This window comes from Drosophila ficusphila, unplaced genomic scaffold (assembly GCF_018152265.1).
Source record: "Drosophila ficusphila isolate 14025-0441.05 unplaced genomic scaffold, ASM1815226v1 contig_106, whole genome shotgun sequence".
NCBI lineage: Eukaryota > Metazoa > Arthropoda > Insecta > Diptera > Drosophilidae > Drosophila > Drosophila ficusphila.
Genome location: NW_025063993.1, coordinates 13,676,051 through 13,695,014, shown reverse-complemented (window position 1 = coordinate 13,695,014; position 18,964 = coordinate 13,676,051). Strand labels below are relative to the sequence as shown.

General features: G+C 38.6%; 3 protein-coding genes across 3 annotated transcripts in view; 2 read left to right on the top strand and 1 right to left on the bottom strand.

The window, feature by feature from the left end:
* Positions 1-4,000: 4,000 nt before the first annotated feature.
* LOC108087408 lies at positions 4,001-14,780 on the top strand. The gene is made up of 4 exons (XM_043208954.1): positions 4,001-4,007; positions 5,771-5,995; positions 6,960-7,013; positions 14,639-14,780. Exons 1-4 carry the CDS (start codon positions 4,001-4,003, stop codon positions 14,653-14,655), a joined length of 303 nt encoding a protein of 100 aa, XP_043064889.1. The 3' UTR covers positions 14,656-14,780.
* On the bottom strand, positions 14,661-15,430 carry LOC122320726 (ESX-1 secretion-associated protein EspK-like). The gene is made up of 3 exons (XM_043208952.1): positions 15,368-15,430; positions 14,749-15,184; positions 14,661-14,674 (listed from the first exon to the last, which is right to left on the bottom strand). The coding sequence occupies exons 1-3, from the start codon at positions 15,428-15,430 to the stop codon at positions 14,661-14,663; spliced, it is 513 nt and encodes a 170-aa protein (XP_043064887.1).
* The window catches only part of LOC108087554 (SCY1-like protein 2), a 24,288-nt gene continuing 20,034 nt past the window's right edge, over positions 14,711-18,964 (top strand). Inside the window, 4 exon segments of the mRNA XM_017184979.2 lie at positions 14,711-15,695; positions 16,222-16,249; positions 16,252-16,346; positions 16,434-16,532. Of these exon segments, the coding sequence (XP_017040468.2) occupies positions 15,510-15,695; positions 16,222-16,249; positions 16,252-16,346; positions 16,434-16,532 (408 nt within the window). The 5' untranslated portion in view covers positions 14,711-15,509.

The window sequence follows — 18,964 nt, the reverse complement described above, 5'->3', positions numbered from 1 at the left end:
ACACTTCTTTGCTAAGTTGTATACATTGCAGCGGTTCATAATTAAAGATTCTTAGAACAGACGTCAACACTGAAATTCCTACTGCACCCCAACGCAATTGCTTGTGGCTGCCTCCTAAGTCTAGTCTCTATAAGCCATGTATTTCGCAGACAAGGCCAAAAGGGGTGGAAAGTGGGGCGGAGGCAGGAAAAACAACCGAAAACTCAATAGAATATGCTGGTGTTTGGTTTGGCATGCTGGCTCCGCAGAGCTGAACATATTTGCAGCTGCAGCAACGACAACCACAGAAACCTCGTCATGGCAACCAAAAGTTTCGACTCAGCCACACACGAACTCGTACATATTTTCATGAGACCGTGGCAGCGGAAAAAGTTAAATTCTGAAACTGGTGAGGTATGCCATAAGGTTAGCTTAAGCCGATTAATGAAAATTGAATTTTCAATTTGCAATTGATTGCACTCGCCACAAGGGCGCCGATTTTCAGGGACTTGGAAAAGGGTCCCTTTCAATCCTTTTCAAGTTCGTCCGCCCAAAACAAAAGTTGTTAATTTAATCAGGTTAAGTGGGCTTATGTTTATTGATTGTCCTTGATTGGAGCTGGGCTTGGATCAATCTACAGACTTTCGCAAATCCCCTTTGGATTAAGGTAAATTTAATTGTCGGATTATAATTGGGACAAGATGTAGGGCAAAATTTTTAACAGATTTATAAATATTCATTACCGATAAATTTACACGGGTAAGGTGCTATGAGTTTATGAAATTGAAGCTATCTGAAATGGAGCTTTAAATAGGAAGATATGATTTCTAGTAAATAATTGAAACGTATTTTTTATGCCAGCGAAGCGTGCTTGCTTTTCTAAATCGCAGTCAATCTTACAAACTGCAAAGCAGCATTTTTCCTAGAAAAGATGATTGCAAATCACAGCTGCACTAGATATTTCTGAGAAAAGATTCATAATAAATATTTAAATCATAAGAACGGATGCATTTTATTAAAAATTTAACTAGTATTTTAAACTAGTATTAAAGTGCCGGCTTTCTTTAATCACAGTCAGTCTAACTAACCTTTGCAAAACAACCTTTGGCCTTATAAGACAACTGGGAATCACAGCTGGAAAGGATTTTATCACCGATCCAGGTGTTGCACTCCACCTGTTTCCCCCTCCCAAAGGAATCCGTTGCTTTTCTCGAGAATTCGAGGACCGTGTTTAGTTTGGTTTTTAGTTTAAAGATATAGACGAAGGAAAAACTTTTGTGCCGCAAATACTTTGACAACTTTGCTGACCGCCGTAAAAAGCTGACAAGCTGGCTGGAAAATCTAAGAGCGGTCGTCCGGCGGGGAAATTGTCAATTTGCTTTATCGCCTTAGAAAACCTGAAACCGCAAAATTATATGTATAGTATTTATTTGCGTGGGCGCATTTGGCCCGTCTGATTGTCTTATTATGCGTTATAAATCGCATGACGACTGTTAAACTGACTTTGAATGCTATCAAAATCTGAGTGTATGCAAACGAGCATAAAAAAGCTTTTTAAAAAGTCGCCAAGTCACAGGGATACCCACACATAATTTGGGTATTTTCCCTGTTCCTCTTTTCCTGATATTCGCTTCTGTCCCTTTTGAGAGTTTTTCCTTCATGCGTTCATAAATATGTACATTTTCCGCATTTTCCTTTTCTTAGAAATCAAATTAAAGGTATCCCATGTGTGTGCGGGTGTGGGTTTATTATAAAAAAATGCCATGAATTACTCGCGTATAAAAGTCATCATTAATTTCTCTGTGACGCTTTTTTGACAACCATTTTTGAATTTTTTCACTCATTCAGGAAGAGCCATCAAAAACAGATTTCTGTTGGTCGGAGGGCGTTAACACGCCTATTTTCGTCAGAGTTTTTTTTCTGTGATTTTTTAAGGAACTTAAAATAAGTATTTATTTAAAACTGTCAAATTGCTGTTGCCGAAGAATTTACAATTGCATAGTTAAAATTTGACTTAGCTTTTTATTAAATGTTTAAATGATTGATTTTGTAATTAAATAAGCCAAAAAGTAAAAAAAGGATTATTTCATGAGAACCAAAATTATATGGAAATCTTTACCCAAATGTTAGCCTTTAAAACGAAAATATATTTTTAATATTTTCTTTATATCCCCTTTATTGGTTCTTTACGTTTGAACTGCTCTTTGATTTAAATCCAGCAATTGCTGGGTAACTACTGTTCTACCCACGACACTAATTCATTTCCACTTATTCTTTATTCTTTTTTACGAGTTCATCAAAGTTGTGCTCGGTTTTTAAAGACTTTGGGCCATGTGACAAGGATAAACAAGGTCATAAAACGGCGGTGGCATATAAAAATGCGCCGAAGATTGCCGCAAACGGGGCACAGATTCGTCCTGCGAGCCAGCAGCTGCTGTTGCAGTAAAAACAGTAAAAAAAAAAAAAAAAAAAAAGAACAGAAACAACACAAACAAGAGAAACAATGCCCGGAACGGTGTTTGGAATTTATTATGCATACGCCCTGTAGTGCATATTTGTAGCGTGATAAAATCAGTTAATAGTCGCATGAATAAAACATCCAGAAAGGCAATAGCTGAGAAGCTCGAGCCAGGTGCGAAGTTCCGCCCGAAAAGGCGGCGGGGAAAGTCTTAGCCATATCGGTTCCGGCGTATCGTTGCGGCTAATAAAAAATTAGCCAACGACTTCCCACGCATTCTTTTCGCAATCAGTTGACGGCAGGAAACTAATTTACTTGTCACTTTTAATTATTGTTTGCTATTAAGCGAAGCGTAAAGCCACCAAAGGGGATGATGCTGTTGGTTTTTCCCCTTCGGCCAAAAGGCATATTATTAGACCATATAAATTCACGTCAGTCTACTTTCGGTTTAATTAACTTTCATGTTTGTATTAGCCGGGTTCGTGTAGGCCGGTCTAAAGCGTTGTTCCTTCCCCACAGCCAGCAAGTCAGGCAGCCAGCCAGCCAACCAGACAGCCAGCCAGCCAACCAGCCAGCCAGTTTGGCTGCCAGCTAGCTATCCTTGCTGATTGTTATTAGGCCATAGTCATAGTTGGCTTCTGTGGTCGCCCGTTGTCGTTGGAAACCATGGCCGAAACCTAATTGTCTGTCCCCACAAATGTGCGACCGACGTTCGGTCAATTAGGCCTCTGTACGAGCAGAGAAATTAACTAAAATTTTCAAATTGTTTAACCAACAAAGCTATGTGCCTCGGGCTAGGACTGGCTAATGCTGTTTACTTTATATTAAAGCCAGGCCAGCAATTTGACAAACATAATTTGGCTCGGTGGCAGTGCAGTATATTTATTGGATAAATAATGGCTTATACCAGCTTTCTATGATTTTGACGACAAAGTCCATTAAATATATAATGAGTAAACTGTTGCTGTTTAAAATTAAGAATAATATTTTCTAGCTTAAGCAACTGATTGAAATTAGTAGTTGTGTTGACCAGATTATGTGAGGTTTTTAATCAAAATGTGTATATGAAAAAGCGGTTATTTTAAAACTATTTGATAGTATTTTCATCTTAAAAGTTTCTCTTATCAGCAATTAACTTTTTACATAGAGTTATCAATAACAGACTGAAAATAAACATGGCAGTTGTTCAGCTATTTGAACTACTTTTAACTGTCAAACAACTTTTAGTTTTGTAAAAATACTGTCTATCATATCGTCATGAATTTTACCAACTACAAGTATGAAAATTACAGTTTTTAGCATAGCGACAGGTCAAACTGGCAAAAGGAGACAAAATATTATTGAAATATTTCAGGCTCGACTAGTTTTTGTGGGCAAATCGGAACCGGATATGAATTGTTGTTCGTTTTGCCCTGCGGTTGTCGACAGGAGCTTTCAGTTTTGATTTCCGTATTTTACTTATTTTTAATATTTGTGCATGTGGGCAGCCATAAAATATTCACGTCTATGCAAAGGGGAAGCCGCAAAATTAAAACTGAACCGCCTCGCAAATATTTTCTGACAATGAAAGGTAAGGGTTTATTTTTGATGTCGATTTCATCTGGTAAATTGTATTCGTATATCGATGCAGGCCATTAGCCAGCGCCATTTGCAATTGGAAACTGGGCTTCACCGGGATATAAATTCCTTTTTTTCGCTTGTACATGTGGCAGATTCTTTGGATCGGCGCGCTGAATAAACAAATGTTTCTCTTGCCGATTGTATGTGTGTGCGTGTGTGTGTGTGAGTGTGGTGCAAAGCAAACAGACTAGGAAAAACATAGAAGGCAAACAGACGAGAATGGGAAAACGTGTGTACTGCAGCCTGAATGGCTGCCACCCCATCACCATTTTCCACCCCAAACATTTTCCGCCCGAAGCTCACATTTTATCCTGCATTCTTGCCTGCTTTATTTATAAAGAAGCGGAATAAACTGCAGCAAGGATATCGCCAGATGGAGAGATATATCCCAAGAGAAAGTGATTTTCCCCACTCGTCTGCCCTTTTTGACGACCTCCCCGCTTAACCTTGTCATTCGTTTTAGTTCATTTCCAAGTACTCCGATAATTGAACAAATATTTATTAATAGCCCTCTTCTGAGTTGTTTGTTTCGATAATGCCGAGCTGCAACAAGGTTGTTCAAGTTAACGATTCGTTATAAAATCATAATTTGAAGGTCAAAAAGCTTCGAGCTCAAATAGAAATAAACATAATTGAATCGAAATTAAGTAAACGAGATACTAATTACTATAAGGTGTATTTGTGACTGTATAAAATTCTACTGGAAATATCAATTAATAAATTATTTATTCTATTAGAATATTTGTATATCATATATATTTTAGCTAAATACATTTGAGTTGAGAGTAAGGAAAACCAGAATTTATTTTAGCTGGCTTGTTTGCTAATAAATTTTACATTTGTTTTTGAATTTTTACCAAAGCAAAAACGTTACAAACTAATTATAAATACAACGAATAAAATGCCCTTCGCTTTGAAAAGGTTTTATTGCCTTGGCTTGAGAGATAGAAAAAAGTGGGAAAGATGAAAATAGAATGCCATTCAGAGGTATCGATTTCCAGCTGACCCATTGATCGCGTATTTATAGCCGCCGCTTTGTGGTCGAAATCAAAGGGCAGACAGTAATCAGGGCTGACTAATGCCGCTCACGGCGAATGGCAAACAATGAGAGCAAACTTTGGCGACACAGGACGCAGGATATCGGCGGTGGCTCGATTATATTATATATCCCATGGCCAAGGGTGCGTCGCGGGTTATGTGCGGCATAAAAATGGCCAACTAATTAAATACACTGGACTGTGCGTCACGTGCGCGACGTTGTCTGTCTGGCCAGGTGGCATCGGGTTGCCCGTTTAATGTTTAATAGCCAAACAAATAAAAAGAGAAAAGGCGTCAATGTTCTCGTTCGGCATACTAATTGCAATAGACTCGGTCCCAAAATTCCTACCGAGTAATTACCCGTCTTTTTTTGTTTTTAGGAGGGAGCGCAACAAGCGTAAAAGTCGAAAATCAGCTGCCAAGAAAAAGAAGCTCGCAACAACCCAAGCACACCCCATTTACATACCGAAAATCTCCAACGAGTGTGACATTGACTGAGAGACCCACTTCTGAAAAACCGGCGGCCCGTCCTTCACCCACTTGGCCCCCTCTCAAACAAACTGTTGCTTCCCAGCTGTTTAGTTCACCCAGTTTTCCCCTGCTATGCGCCTGCGCAATAACCAAATCCTTTTTAGTACGAAATCAGGGACCATTTCCCCGCACTTTGCGCAACAGTTTGGACCATTTTCCTTGGCTTGATTGGGACATTTTCGAGCTGTTGCTTCGCGGCACGGAGCATTCGACTTTCCGGCGAAGTCGCTGGTTCAGTCTGTTTGGGGACTTTACGGCGTGCGAACGTGCGGCAGTGTTACTTAAAGGTCCTTGTGAGATTCGAAGAGCCAACGGTGCGGATACGCAACGGTCAGCTCACATACACACTCGCAGCACACAGTGTCTCAGGTAAAGCACTCACATGCTGTACACACCTGTGCTTCGTGTTGGTGTGTGTGTGTGTACTGCATACAAACGCGTTTAATTAATGTGAAAGTGTCGTCGGCGCTGGCGTTTTTTTTCTTCTTACCCAACGGTTTACTCGCTTTCAGCATCGCGTTAGCCGTTAATCGTTAAATGTGCCGCGTTATTTTCCGTAGCGCGATTATTAAGTGCTGAAAACGCTGAATTGATTTCACAAGTTTTTCCTTGCATTTTTCGAGTTGATTTAAGCAAGTGGTTGTTCTGTGGTTATACAAAATTTATAGTCTGTATCTTTTTAAATGTCATGCCACATTCGCTGAAACATATTATTTTTCTTTACAAAAGTCTTTTTACACCCAGAGTCAAACTTTAAAGACCAAGTAGCTGTGAAAAAACAATCATAAACTTTAATGGCATAATGGTTATACAAAAATATATGTTCTTTTTTAGAAATGATTATATATTTCTCATCTATGAAAATATAAAAAAAAAAATATTATATAAAAAATGTATATTGTGTTAATTTTCAACACAAGCAAATGTATTTTTTAAATGTAAATGGTATCGTACATTTTCTGAAAAAATTATAAATTTGCAACATATTGACAAAGATATATTTTAAAACGTAACCTGATTTTTTAAAAATATATTTAATGCTTAACCACAAAATTAAAGTGTCACTATTGAAAACACAGCCAAAGAACACTTCTGCTTTTAAATAAAGTCAGCTCATAAATTCGTAAAAATTTAATTTACTCTGCGCTCATGGTGTTTAATATTCTCTTTTATATTTTACTGCCAAGAAAGGAAAACTACTACAAGATTAAATTTGTTCCATATATGAAGCAGTTTCCAAACCGGTTTTAACTTTAAAAAGAAAAAGTATTTTAAAATCCCCGTCTTTATATGGCAGTCATAAAAGTGAAAATGTATTTTTTATTTGCCACAGCTCGGCGGTCTTGGTTTTGCATTGTGAACCGTGCGGCATACCAGGTCATTTCAGGTGAGTGAATATCTCGCATTCGGGGGGAAACATCTGAAAATCCCTGAAAACCACATTCAAAACGTTTCAACTTTCCCTTGCCGCATATGACTTTGTCCTTTGATTTTCGCTGCCAAAATGCATTAAAGTCACAGCCATAAACGTAACTAATTAAAAAGTACTCCCGGGAATGTGTGGATATTGTGATTCTTTCGCAAGGGAAGTGCTCATAAAAATATTCGCAACTAATTAAATTCAGATTATTTGAGTAATTTCGAGTGAATTTAATGCGTTCGCAGACATATGTTTGATGTGAAAATTTGATAACGTGTGAAGGGCGAATTAATTGACCTTCTGTGTGCAGAGTGTGATTTGGTTTTAATGAAACTCAATAACCAACTAATTGGACATAATTTTATAGGTGTAGCATTACTTATTTGTGATTTGTATTCTGCGAAAATTATTGTTATTTTATGGACTTCAAGAAAGCAGCTTTTCTTATAAATAGAAATTTCCAATAAAAATGCTGAATAGAAATAAATATCGTCAGAGAAGAGTAACAATAGAATTCTGCTGAAAGGAAAATTCAACTCAATGAAACTGAATTGGCTTTTAACGAGAATAATACCTTAAGCTTTTTGACCTCTGATATTCAAATAAAATATATATTTCTAGTTAAAAACCAGTTTTATAGGCAGTATGAAATGTTGATGAAGCTAGTTATGAATGAACTTTTATTGAGGCTCCGCTTAAGTATATTTGGGTCATCGCGGAATCTGGTCCTTTATTATGCAGTTCAATACATTTTCCGATAGGAAAACAATTTGTTAAAAATTTTGCTTCAATAGCAGACACCCCCGCAGCTATTTTCCATCCCAGTGCAATATTTTGCAGCACTTTAGCCACTTGAGTACTGGTCGGTTATAGTTGGTTTTTCTTTTCGCTTTGCACAAAATTTCACTTCAAACTTATGCAAATTTCTGGCTTATAATTTTGCCTGGAACGCAAATCAAAAGTTATAAGTAGAGGAGAAAGCTGCGTGGAGAGGGAAAGCGGAAAACTTGAGCAGTTGCCAATTTAAGTGATTTTAAATAAGTGCAGGCAACTTAAATTAGAGAAGGGAAGTGAATTTATGAAAAATAAAAAGAAAACCGTGTAATGACATAATTTGTTATGTCTTTTGCCCGCCAACAAAGGACAATAACTCAACATCAGCGACAGCTACAAGGACCTCCTCCGAGTTCTGGCTTTGCAATTTAAAACAATTTCCACCGTGCCCCCTAAATGCCATTAAGCATTAAGTCAACTGAGGGGGAAGAAACTTTCTGCGCTGAGTGTATGTTTTGTGTGGATGTTTTTGCTGCATTTATGCACATAATTGAGTGCTGAAAGTAAAAACTGGGACAGCAACATTTTTCGCAGGCTTGTTGTTTTTATCAGAATTTTGCCTCTCACAAACGTAATTTTATATAGTTTTAAGTGGCAAACAAGACAGGTTTGCCCTGCAAAAGTATCAATTTACAAAAAAAATCCTTGTCTTGCAAGGATTTAAAACAAATAAAATGTAAAAAAGATTTGGCAGTTCCATATTTATTGCAACCCTAAATAAACAAAGAATTGATAAAAAAAAAATAAATGATTTTGTTGTGTTTTAATTAATTTATTATTTTTTGTTATGTGTTTCATACTGTTAAGGATTAATATTTTTTTTTTTAATTACGGTTTTATGTTGTTGATATTTTATTTGAAATAAAGAATTTTTTTCTGTGAGTCATGTTAAAGCTACAAGTCTTGCGGCAAAATGCCAAGTCACACCCTGTATTTATGTTTGCTCTTTTGTTGAGTAAATAACACATTTTTGCGCAACAATTCAGCACGATTAGTTTTTGGCACATACGCTCTCCGAACGCCCTCGAAATTCGATTGCAAAAATGTATTTTCCACATTTGACACTACGGCAATTTGCAATTCATTGTCGCTTGACAAACTGAAATTCATCATTTTGCATTGAAATTTTCGCAAATATTTGCCATTTACTCTGCTGTTCGCACAAAATTAATTAGGATGCCTTGTCACTGTGGCTTCCAGGGAAAAATTAGATCTCGAAATTGTGTGTGGCACTTGAAGCTCCAGAGACACTCACCTAAACTTTACAAAATGGTTTTGGTTTTATAGTATTTTTTTTTTCTTTGTGGCAGGTTTGTTTTGCGGAAATTGCAAAGTGTGGTCGATTCTTATTAGAGTTTTCTTGGAAAAGGAAAAGTTGTAATTCCTCCTTGGGATAAACCAAAAAGAAAGGTAGTTAAGAAATTTAACAATTTGTGCTGAAATTTAAGCCATGTTAACCAGTTTGGAAATAAAATAAATTATTACATTTTGTGGGAAATAAATTATTTACTCTTTTTAGCTGCACAAGCTTCACTCGTTAATGTTTTAGTTAAAACCGGAAATATTGATATGAAAACAAGCGAAATAATAAACGAGCTTTATATTTTTTTCTAGATGTATTTATTTTTATGTTATCGAAGTAAAACAAAACTTTTGATAAAACTTTAGCCTCACAATTTGAAAGTAAATTTAATATAATGATTTTTCAACTTACAGTAGCTTTATTCTATTCATTAAAAGTGTAATTCAAGCCTGCTACATTGATATCGAATTAAAATCGAATAAATATGAGTTCCGGCAGATGCGCAGACACATTAAAATTCATGTTGCGTGAGCACTAATAAGCAATCAAATTGGATTTTCCCAGCGTATCCTTTTCCCACTGAGTGCTTGTAAACACGAGTGTTGCTCTGTGCTAAGCCGTTAAATACCCGAACGGAGCGGCTTTATTGAAAACTGATTACTCAGCCGGGGATGCGCTCTGAGTTGGCCCAAAGCAAACATATTAACGCACGGGGGCATCGAGGCCTGACTTTGACGCATATTGGCCTGGCAATTAATCCGCCCAGCCAAACATGGCAACATATTGTGCTCACGCACGCATAAGAATAACAAAAACACCCAAGGAGCCACTCTTGCCCCGAAAACTAATTGCCCATTCTTCCGAATTGGTTAGTTTCTTTTCGGCCCTTTAATTGGGTTTCCTTGTGGCGCTTAACTTCGTTTCGGTCGGTGCAAACAGTTTAGAGTCCTTGGTGGGCCACAAAATATATAATAATTATGCCATGATTGTGTCTCTACTGCTGGCGTTGCATTTAGCATTTAGCAACAATTTAATTATGAACGCTCGTCAGTCGCACTTAACCGATGTCTTAAGACGCTTTTGTTTGCCACACTCGATGGCATTCAATTTTCGAGTGGATACCATCGGAGGATAGCTAAACAAATTACGCAAAAGATTTAATTAAGCAGCCTTAATGCCTCGGTGACAGCTCTGCTCCCAGGGCACGTTCACGTGCCGTATACGTAATATGCAAATGTGCGCACTCTGGCCGAGGGCGAAATGCGAACGGAGGATGGTGACTGGCGGATGGCGGAGGGGATGAGCCATGTCCCTGTGTATTGAACTGTCTCTCTGCTGGTTCCTTGGTTTCCAACGGGGAATGAACCCTTGCTAATGGTCCTGGATTATTGCCCAACCAGAAGGAGATCCTTCAGTCCGTCGGAGGAGGGTAATTAGCATTGCAGCAGGTGCAACCGCAGCAGTTGTCGTTAGTCGGCAAGAAATTCTAGCGAATAAATGCGAATTGCTGGAAAGTATGCGATGAATATTCCTCCCTCCGCTCCCGGCAAGAATTTGAGTGAATGGAGATGACTTGCACCCGGGGAGCCACTGCTCCTGCTCAGCAGCTGTTCTCTGGAGAAAAATTAAAGAGATTTTATCACATTTAAAACTATAAAATAAAAAAAGGAATTTTTGGGAATAAAAATTAACAAAAAATACAAAGTGGTGTAACATATTTTTATTCATTTTAAAGTTGTATAAGTATTATTTAGATAGTTAATTATATTTATATAAATAATTGGATAAATAAATCAACATCTAATAATATAGCACAAACACATTCCATTCTATTTTTCACAATTTGTTTTATTTTATTTAAATAAATTACCACAATTTTGTTTGCTTTGAATATGTGAAGTCATCTTGCTCATTTTCCTGAATATATTTCAATAAAAAGTATTATGTTATTAAACAAAAGAGTAAAAATTTCTATTTAAGGCTTTAAAGAATACCCTTGAGTCTGGAAAGCATTCCGTTTCGCGGCATGGCTTTTGTTCCGCTCGGCAGGCGAACAATAAATGAGGCAAGAGCAAACAAAAGATGGTCCGCATTGCCTTAACTGACACACAGTTGTTGTGTCCTGGTGTGTCCTGGTGTGCGTGAGCTGCTGTCTGTGTGTTGGTGCGGCCAAAGGACCATCATATCTGCTCCCATTTTTTTTTTGCCGTTGTTGTCTAATTGAGACATCTGTGTGCGTGCGTCTGCCATCGTTTGTTTTGGCCACTGTGCGTGATGTGCTTGTGTTGGTGTTGTGCTTGTGTGTTTGTCTGTTTGTCTTCAATCAGCGCTTGAGTTAGCAACATGTTGTTGTTTTTACTGCCTCCTTTGTTGGCCGCTTGTTGCCCATCTTCGTCTGACTTTCGGCTAAAAATATTTAACTCACATTGCTCGTTGGGCGGAACATTAAATACACACGCACACACAAACACAGACACACACACACACAGTCTCATTGCGTATGCCTCTATGTGTCTGAAATTGTCAAATTTAACACAGGAAAATCTCTCTCTTTTGCTTTTCTCTGGCGGTCCAAAAATAATTCCCGGAGTTTCGGGGGCTTTTGTGTTTGCACTACGCTTTTATCATTTAATTTTGGCTGCTTTAGTCGGGGTTCGTGCCCAAGACGAAATCAATAAAACCGGCGAGAGTCCACGTGTCCAGAACACGAGCGGTTCGCATTAACGGATTTTCAATGCCCCAATCGAACCACCAAAATCCCTCCTCTCTGCATTTAGAAAATTCAAATCCAAATGACATTTATTAGAAACCCGATGGCTGATCAATGGATAAGATATCGCCGCCATTATTACTCCCATTAAATAGCCACGTTTAGCTCTGATTAAAGCGGCCACGCGAAGAATGAATGATTATGGAAATTTATTGGCTTTAACGCGATTCCCACTCGTTAGAGCCTGCATAATTTATAAAACATATTTAATGAATTTTATTCATAATGCTTACACAAAGCTGGCATATGATTTGATTTATGACCTGCCCGTGAGGTTTTAATTAACTTGATTTTGTTTTTGATTTAACGCATGGTGGAATTTTACAAAACCATAATTAAATGCAAAACAAATACAGTCTATTTCAATTAAAGTTCATTTTTTTGCTTAATTCATTTGTTTAAATTTAATTAAATTTGTAATTTAGTATTCATACATAAATAATTTTAGTATAAAGTATGTTAAATCCATTTTCCCAGCTAAAAAGTGTTATGAGTATTGCTTTCAACAAATATTGCTTTGCAAAAATAAAAATAAGCACATAAGGTAAAATAAAATAGGAATACCTCCTGAAATAATGGTTTTTGAAATACACTTGCTTTAGAATTTCTCGTAAGTAGACTTAGCCCACTAGCAAATTCTAAAGGTCCGTAGATTGCAAATAGAATGCCGTAAAAGCAAACCGCATTCATTCGCCACGCTTAACCGTCTTAAATATTTAAGCTTGTTTGCCCTCAATTGCAAAACGCTGACCTAGAAAGTTGCCCCCACTCAAACGGCCGCCAATCGTCTTCCGCCGGACTTCGTCCTGTGTCCTGAATCCTGAGTCCTTCATTCTGAGTCCGCCGTATTCTGTCAGCAGTCATCAGTTCGTGTCCGGTGTCGTTAGTCCTTCGTTTGTCCGTATGTCCCTCTGTCCGTTTGTCCGTTTGTCCATCTGTCCGTTTGTCCGTCTGTCCGTTTGTCCGTCTGTCTGTCCAACTGTTTTTGTTGGATACTTTGTTCTCAGTGGTGTATAGTCTATATAGCCACCGTTAAGCACACAATGCGGTCGATCTACGGGGCTCTCATACTTTATTTATTTACAATCAACACAATTTATTTAACGAAAAAATTTTACGCAACACTGCAATGGCCTGGACGAGTGAAGGTTTTCCACTAAATAGTTTTACGTTGGCTGGAAATTTATGTAGCCTCGTTGGCTTCGTAATTCCTCTTGGCCCCGAGTAAGATGCCTCAAGTCAATTTGTTGGCTTCCCCACTGAGCTGCCGGGCGAGCATCTTGCCAAAATGTTTACTTGCATTGAATAATTCAGTCGGGTGAAGAATATACACCAAAGAGCAGACAGGCCCCGGGGGGAAAGGTTGGTTGGTTGCTTGTTGGAAAGGAAAAGCCGGAAAAGTCGTCGGTGGCACAGTGAGAGTGCAGTCAGTGTGCGGGAAATGTGCCAGACACTTTGACACATGTTTGTCGAGACAAATTGCATTAGGCTTCCATTTGGGCAATTGCCAAATAGTCATGCAAAAATGTTCTATGCGAGCGTCGCTATTTTTCCAGCAATTAATAAAGTGTTTGTGCCGTAAGCGCATTTCCATGAATTCACAAAAAAGTTGTCGCCAGCAATCACACGCGCTTTTACGTATTCATCCACAATGAAAGGTCGGGGCCAAACTCATTTAACTTTTTAATTGTGCAGTTTTGTGTGAGGAGGTCAAACGAATGCCAAGGAAGTGGAAACTGTAATTTAACTGAGGCGAAAATCATAATAACGAAGCTTAAATGCTCTATATTAGTTGATTTTTGGAAAAGAAAATATTAATTATTTTTGAAAAAAAATTGTATTAAAAATATTATCCAGCTAACACTTTAGATATTTAATACCTGGCTTGAAAAATAAATATATGTAACTATCGGTAGGCAGAGTGTTTCTTTCCCACGATACCAATCAATCCGATTATGGCCAGCTTATGGTTGAGATAATTCAGTAAATGTCACGAACTGTCGTCAGAAAAAACTCTCATCAGAAAATAACATTGGTAGCTCAAAAAAAAGTAAACAATTTTTACAATGCAAACACAATGCATATGCATAAAGTAAAAAAAAACCGCAACATTGAACAATAATTATTTAATTAAAGTAAACATTTACGGAAGAGTGAAGCTGAAATATAAATAACAAATTTGTTATTGCGTTTAAATTTAATGCGAATCTTGTTTATTAATGGTTATGTTTTTTTTGTGTTTGCTCAAACTTTACGAAACATACAAATGCACTTAATTTGCGACTGAGTAATGCCTATAAATATGGCAACCATTACCACTGCTAATTAGAGATGCTGGGCTTTCACAAAACTTTCGCTACAATTGGCTGGTGGAAATAAATTGCGTGTAATCCAATGCGGCTCCCTGGTGAATAGAATTAACCCACCTTGACTTGCTGGCAAATTTAAATTCTCCCTTCTTTCTTTTGCCGGGGGTTAATGGGTGCATAAATTGAGCACACAAAAGCCAGCAAGCCAGCCGAGCCAGGCAATAAGCGCATTAATTGCCAGTGCAGCTGGAGTGGGGGGCAATAAATGGTCGCCTGGCCAACGGGGCGTATGAGGGATGTCAAGTGGCCGCAATTAAGATGAAATTTAAAATTTATTTCGCACCTCCCTCAACTCTCTCACTCCCTTCCGTTGCAGGCAAGCTAACAGGGTAACAAGCTTACACAAGGAGCACTGAAAAGGAAGGAGCACTCCTGGCCCAATTTCGACATCAAAGACGGCAACAACGGCGGCCAGAATTTTCTCACGTTTGGATAGTGTCGAGGAGGTGCAACGCGGTCGCAGTGGCAGCGCTGTGGGAATAACGCCGCCGGGCGGACCAGGAGCTGCCGGTTCGGGAGTGGGATCAGGTGTCGGATCAGGATCTGGATTAATATCTGGATCGGGAGCGGGTGCGGTGGCAGCGGCAGTGGTGGCAACGGGTTCACCGGCCAGAAGTGGCCAACAGCAGCAGCAGTTCGTCGTTGGAGGCGTGGTTGGCGGTGTCGGCGGTGTGGCGGGTGCAGCTTCGGTGGGCGTGGCAGGTGCGGGAGGCGTGTCAGCGGTACGACAGCGAAGCGCCAGCACAGTGCTCGATATTAACTTGCCGCAGCGTAAAATATCCGTGGGTGGCGTAGGTGGCTTGGCCGGAGGACCCACATCACCGGTTATACGCAATATCAGTGGCTCGAATGGATTCAGTGGCTATGATCCGCCGGTGTCAGTGATTGCCAGTCGCCAGCACGCCAACTTTAATGGCCAGGGAGTCGGCGGGGCGGCAACAAATCGCGGACGTCTGTCCATCAGCGCAGCATCATCATCATCTCAATCATCAGCGGGTGGAGCAGCAGGAGCATCAGGAGCAGGAGCATCAGTTAGTGGAGTGACAGGTGCAGTTTCCGGTTCAACACTCGGTGAGCCAACGGGCGGAAGTGGATCGGCGCCATCCATTGGGGGCACTGCTCCAGTTCAGCCGGGACCCAAGAGGCAGGGCAGCTTCTCGAATGTCTTCTCAAAGCTAATCGATGGTATGCCCGCCGGCACAATGTTTGCCAAATTCAAGAGCAGCACCAACGTGGCCGCCTCCACAACCACGCAGAGCGTCGCCGATGGCAATCCCATTACGCAGTACTTTGAAATCGGCAAGCCGGTGGCCTGTGCCGGCCCAGAATTGGTGTGGCGCATCCACGATGCCTACCGCAAGAGCGACAACAAGGTGAGTGGGCCACTCCAAAAGGGCTTTGGGCTTAACCTGGGGGAATATCACTCTTAAAGGTGGAAATAGGAAAGGGAACTTCTGAACATTTAGTGAATGTATCACATGATGGTTTCACCTGCTTTTAATGGATATCATTTCTTCAGTTGAATTTTTTTCTTAAACTAAAATAAGGATTATTTGTAAAACTTAATTACAAATAGTTTTGAATTTACACATTAAAATATATACAGAATACAAGATTTTTTTTTAACCCTTAACCAAATCTTTATATTTAAAATATTTTTAATTATTCATGCTAGTACAATTTATGTATTAAATGTATTAAAAATCCAAGAAAAAGTATTTATTTTTTCTTGAATGTTTTAAATGTTCAAATTTAATATTTCAAAAGTTGAATTTTAAAAACTTTTCCAATCCTTAAACAATATTTAGCACACTTTAAAAACATTTGCTTGAAGGGTGCAACAAACTTATGTAATTCCCGCCGCTCTTTTCTCAACGTAATTGCATTTTCGCTTCGCAGGAGTGCTCCGTTTTCATATTCGAGAAAAAATTGCCGAGAAGCTGCACAAGCCGCGTCGCAAGGAGACCATAACGGAGTTGCTAAAGAGTTCGGTGAAGACACTGGAGCGTTTCCGCCATCCGCGGGTGAGTGTTTTCCCAGGTTTCCCCAATCGATAATTACTTTTCCGTAAGACCTCCTTCCTTTCTGGGTTTTGTTCTTCTGTTCCGCAGATACTGCAAATCTATCACACGGTCGAGGAAAGTGCGGACACGCTGGCCTTCGCCTCCGAGCCCATCTTCGCCAGCCTCTCGAATGTGCTGGCCTTTCACGTGAGTTTTGGCCACAGTTTCAGTTGCCACTTTCCACTTGCCAGTTGCCAGTAGCTAGATGCCAGTTGCCAGTTGCCAACTGCCAGCTGCGAGCTTCTAGTTTGAGTTACTGACAGCGACACGGACATGCAATTTGTGTTGTCGCCTGGTTGCCTTTCAGTCCTATATTGGTTTCGGCCTTTTTTCTGCCCTCTTACGCTTTTCGATGTTTCGACACGGTTGAAAATTTAGGGACCCCTTAAGGAATACTCTTAATTTCATAAAGATGAAAAATATATTGCATTTTAAAGAACCTTTATTAAAAAACTATTTATTTAAAAAACTATTTTAATAGTTAAAAATTTTACATTATGGGTTTAGAACAGCTGGTTTTTTTTGTAGGCTCAGTATACTAAAAAATATAATTTTTTTTGGAAGTTTTACAGATGAGTTTTAAAAGTAGAATGATTTATTACTTCCAATATACCATTATTTTTATTTTTCCCTATTTCACACATAAATATACTAATTGAATTCTTATAAATTTATAAAGCCAACATATATTTAGTTGATTTAATGTATGGATTTTATTTTTAATATTATCCTTGACCTTTGGTTTTTTTTTTTGCGTGTATTCTCACCTCTGCGAACAAACTGTTCATCTTCCATTTGCCAGGCTCCGTGGAACAATGTTTTGACTGCTGGGCTGATTGTGGCACTGTTTTTGGTGTTGCTGCTGCTGTGTTTTGTTAAAGTTTTTGCTGGCCAGCCAGCCAAGTGCATATAGCTTAACTTTGAGCACAATGCCAAGTGGGCGGTGGGCGATGGTCGGTGGGCGGAGTGCAGTGGGCGTGGCCGGTGGCTAGTGGAAGCGGGTAAATGCTGGATATGCATGACAGAAACACAAACGCCAGCTCTCGCACACAACTAAATTGAATTACACAGAGCCTGTGCGTGTGCCACGGGGACTTAGTGTGAGTGTGTGAGTGTGTGTGGGAAAGTTTACGCTGCCAAGATTGAGTCAATAAAAAGCTTCAGTTGGTCCGCCAGCTCGGAAATTGATACGCACACACACACAGTGCGTGTCACAACTTAAAGGTGGTTTTAGCCAGGACATTGGATTATATTAGTTGCTAAACTTTAATTAATTTGGGTTTATAAACAAAAGTTTAACGTCGAACGTACCAAATTGGGAGATGAAATTAGAAAATTAGGTAAAAAGAACATAGAGAATATACACACAAGTTTTCATAGTTTTGTTTCTGTATTTTTAAAAAACTTCAGAGTTTTTTGTTTAACTTATTTTTGGTCCTTTTAATACCATAAAATATTTAGATTAATATTCTTTAAAAATTCTTTAACAAATTTTTAAGTTGAATATTGATGTGAAAATTAATGTAGCACAGTTTTCTGCGTAAGCGTTATTGTTAAAAATTGTATGATTTAATCATAATTTTGAAAGTATAAATCCAACCACCTTACAGCCCCGAAACGCACTGCACCTGTTCTGTTTAAGGCCACGCAGAAAACTACAACAACACCTATTTCCACGTAAACAGCTCAGCAATAACCAAAAGAACAGAACCTTCTCTATAGTTTTTAGTTTTCCATGAAAGTCGATTCGAGTTAAATTACATTGAAAATTGCAAAAAGGTAAAACTCAAAGCACTCACATGCACACACCAAACAAACGAAAAATTGGAAAAAAAAAAAGGGAAAATGCGATGGGAAAAACAGAAAGCCAGGGTCGAACAAACAACAGAAACACGAGAGATTTGAATGGCTTATCATCAAATGCAATGCTCTGAATGGGAATTTAAAGCCATGAGCTGGAAGTAGCCAGCCATCCAAGTCGACGGTGAAACAAATTTAAGTCCACCCGAGCAGCTCAGTCCGGGATTAGGCCCTAACTCTTTATTGCCTGTCCGCACCGTGCACGGGAAAATTCGGGAAAATCTAGCATATAAAAATGCGCAGTGATTTATTTCAGTCCGAAAAGAGAAATGATAAAAGGGGCTCAAAGGTTGTTAGGCATACCTGATGATTAATGCTTTCATATTAATAATCATATATTTTATACTTCGATTTACATAAGAAATAAAAATATTTGTTATTTCTTTTAGATCGTATTTTATTTATTTACTTTATACGTTCTTAATTTTTCAAAGTTATCATTTATTCTTCTTTTAAATGATAGCATATTAAATTTTTTTTATTATGTTGCAAATGGGTAGAAATAATTTCTTACAGTACAAAAATGTTTTAATTTACACTTTCGCAGTTTAATATAACTGATTGATAGAATATTATTTATAAACTCAAGAGCCTTAAAATACGAATTCCGCATTTGTTGTTTGGCTAAGCTATCTTATTAAGAATCCAAAAATAAATAACAATTTATTATTGAAAATAAAAAGGCGCTGACAGAACTTATAATTAGAATACTTATAATT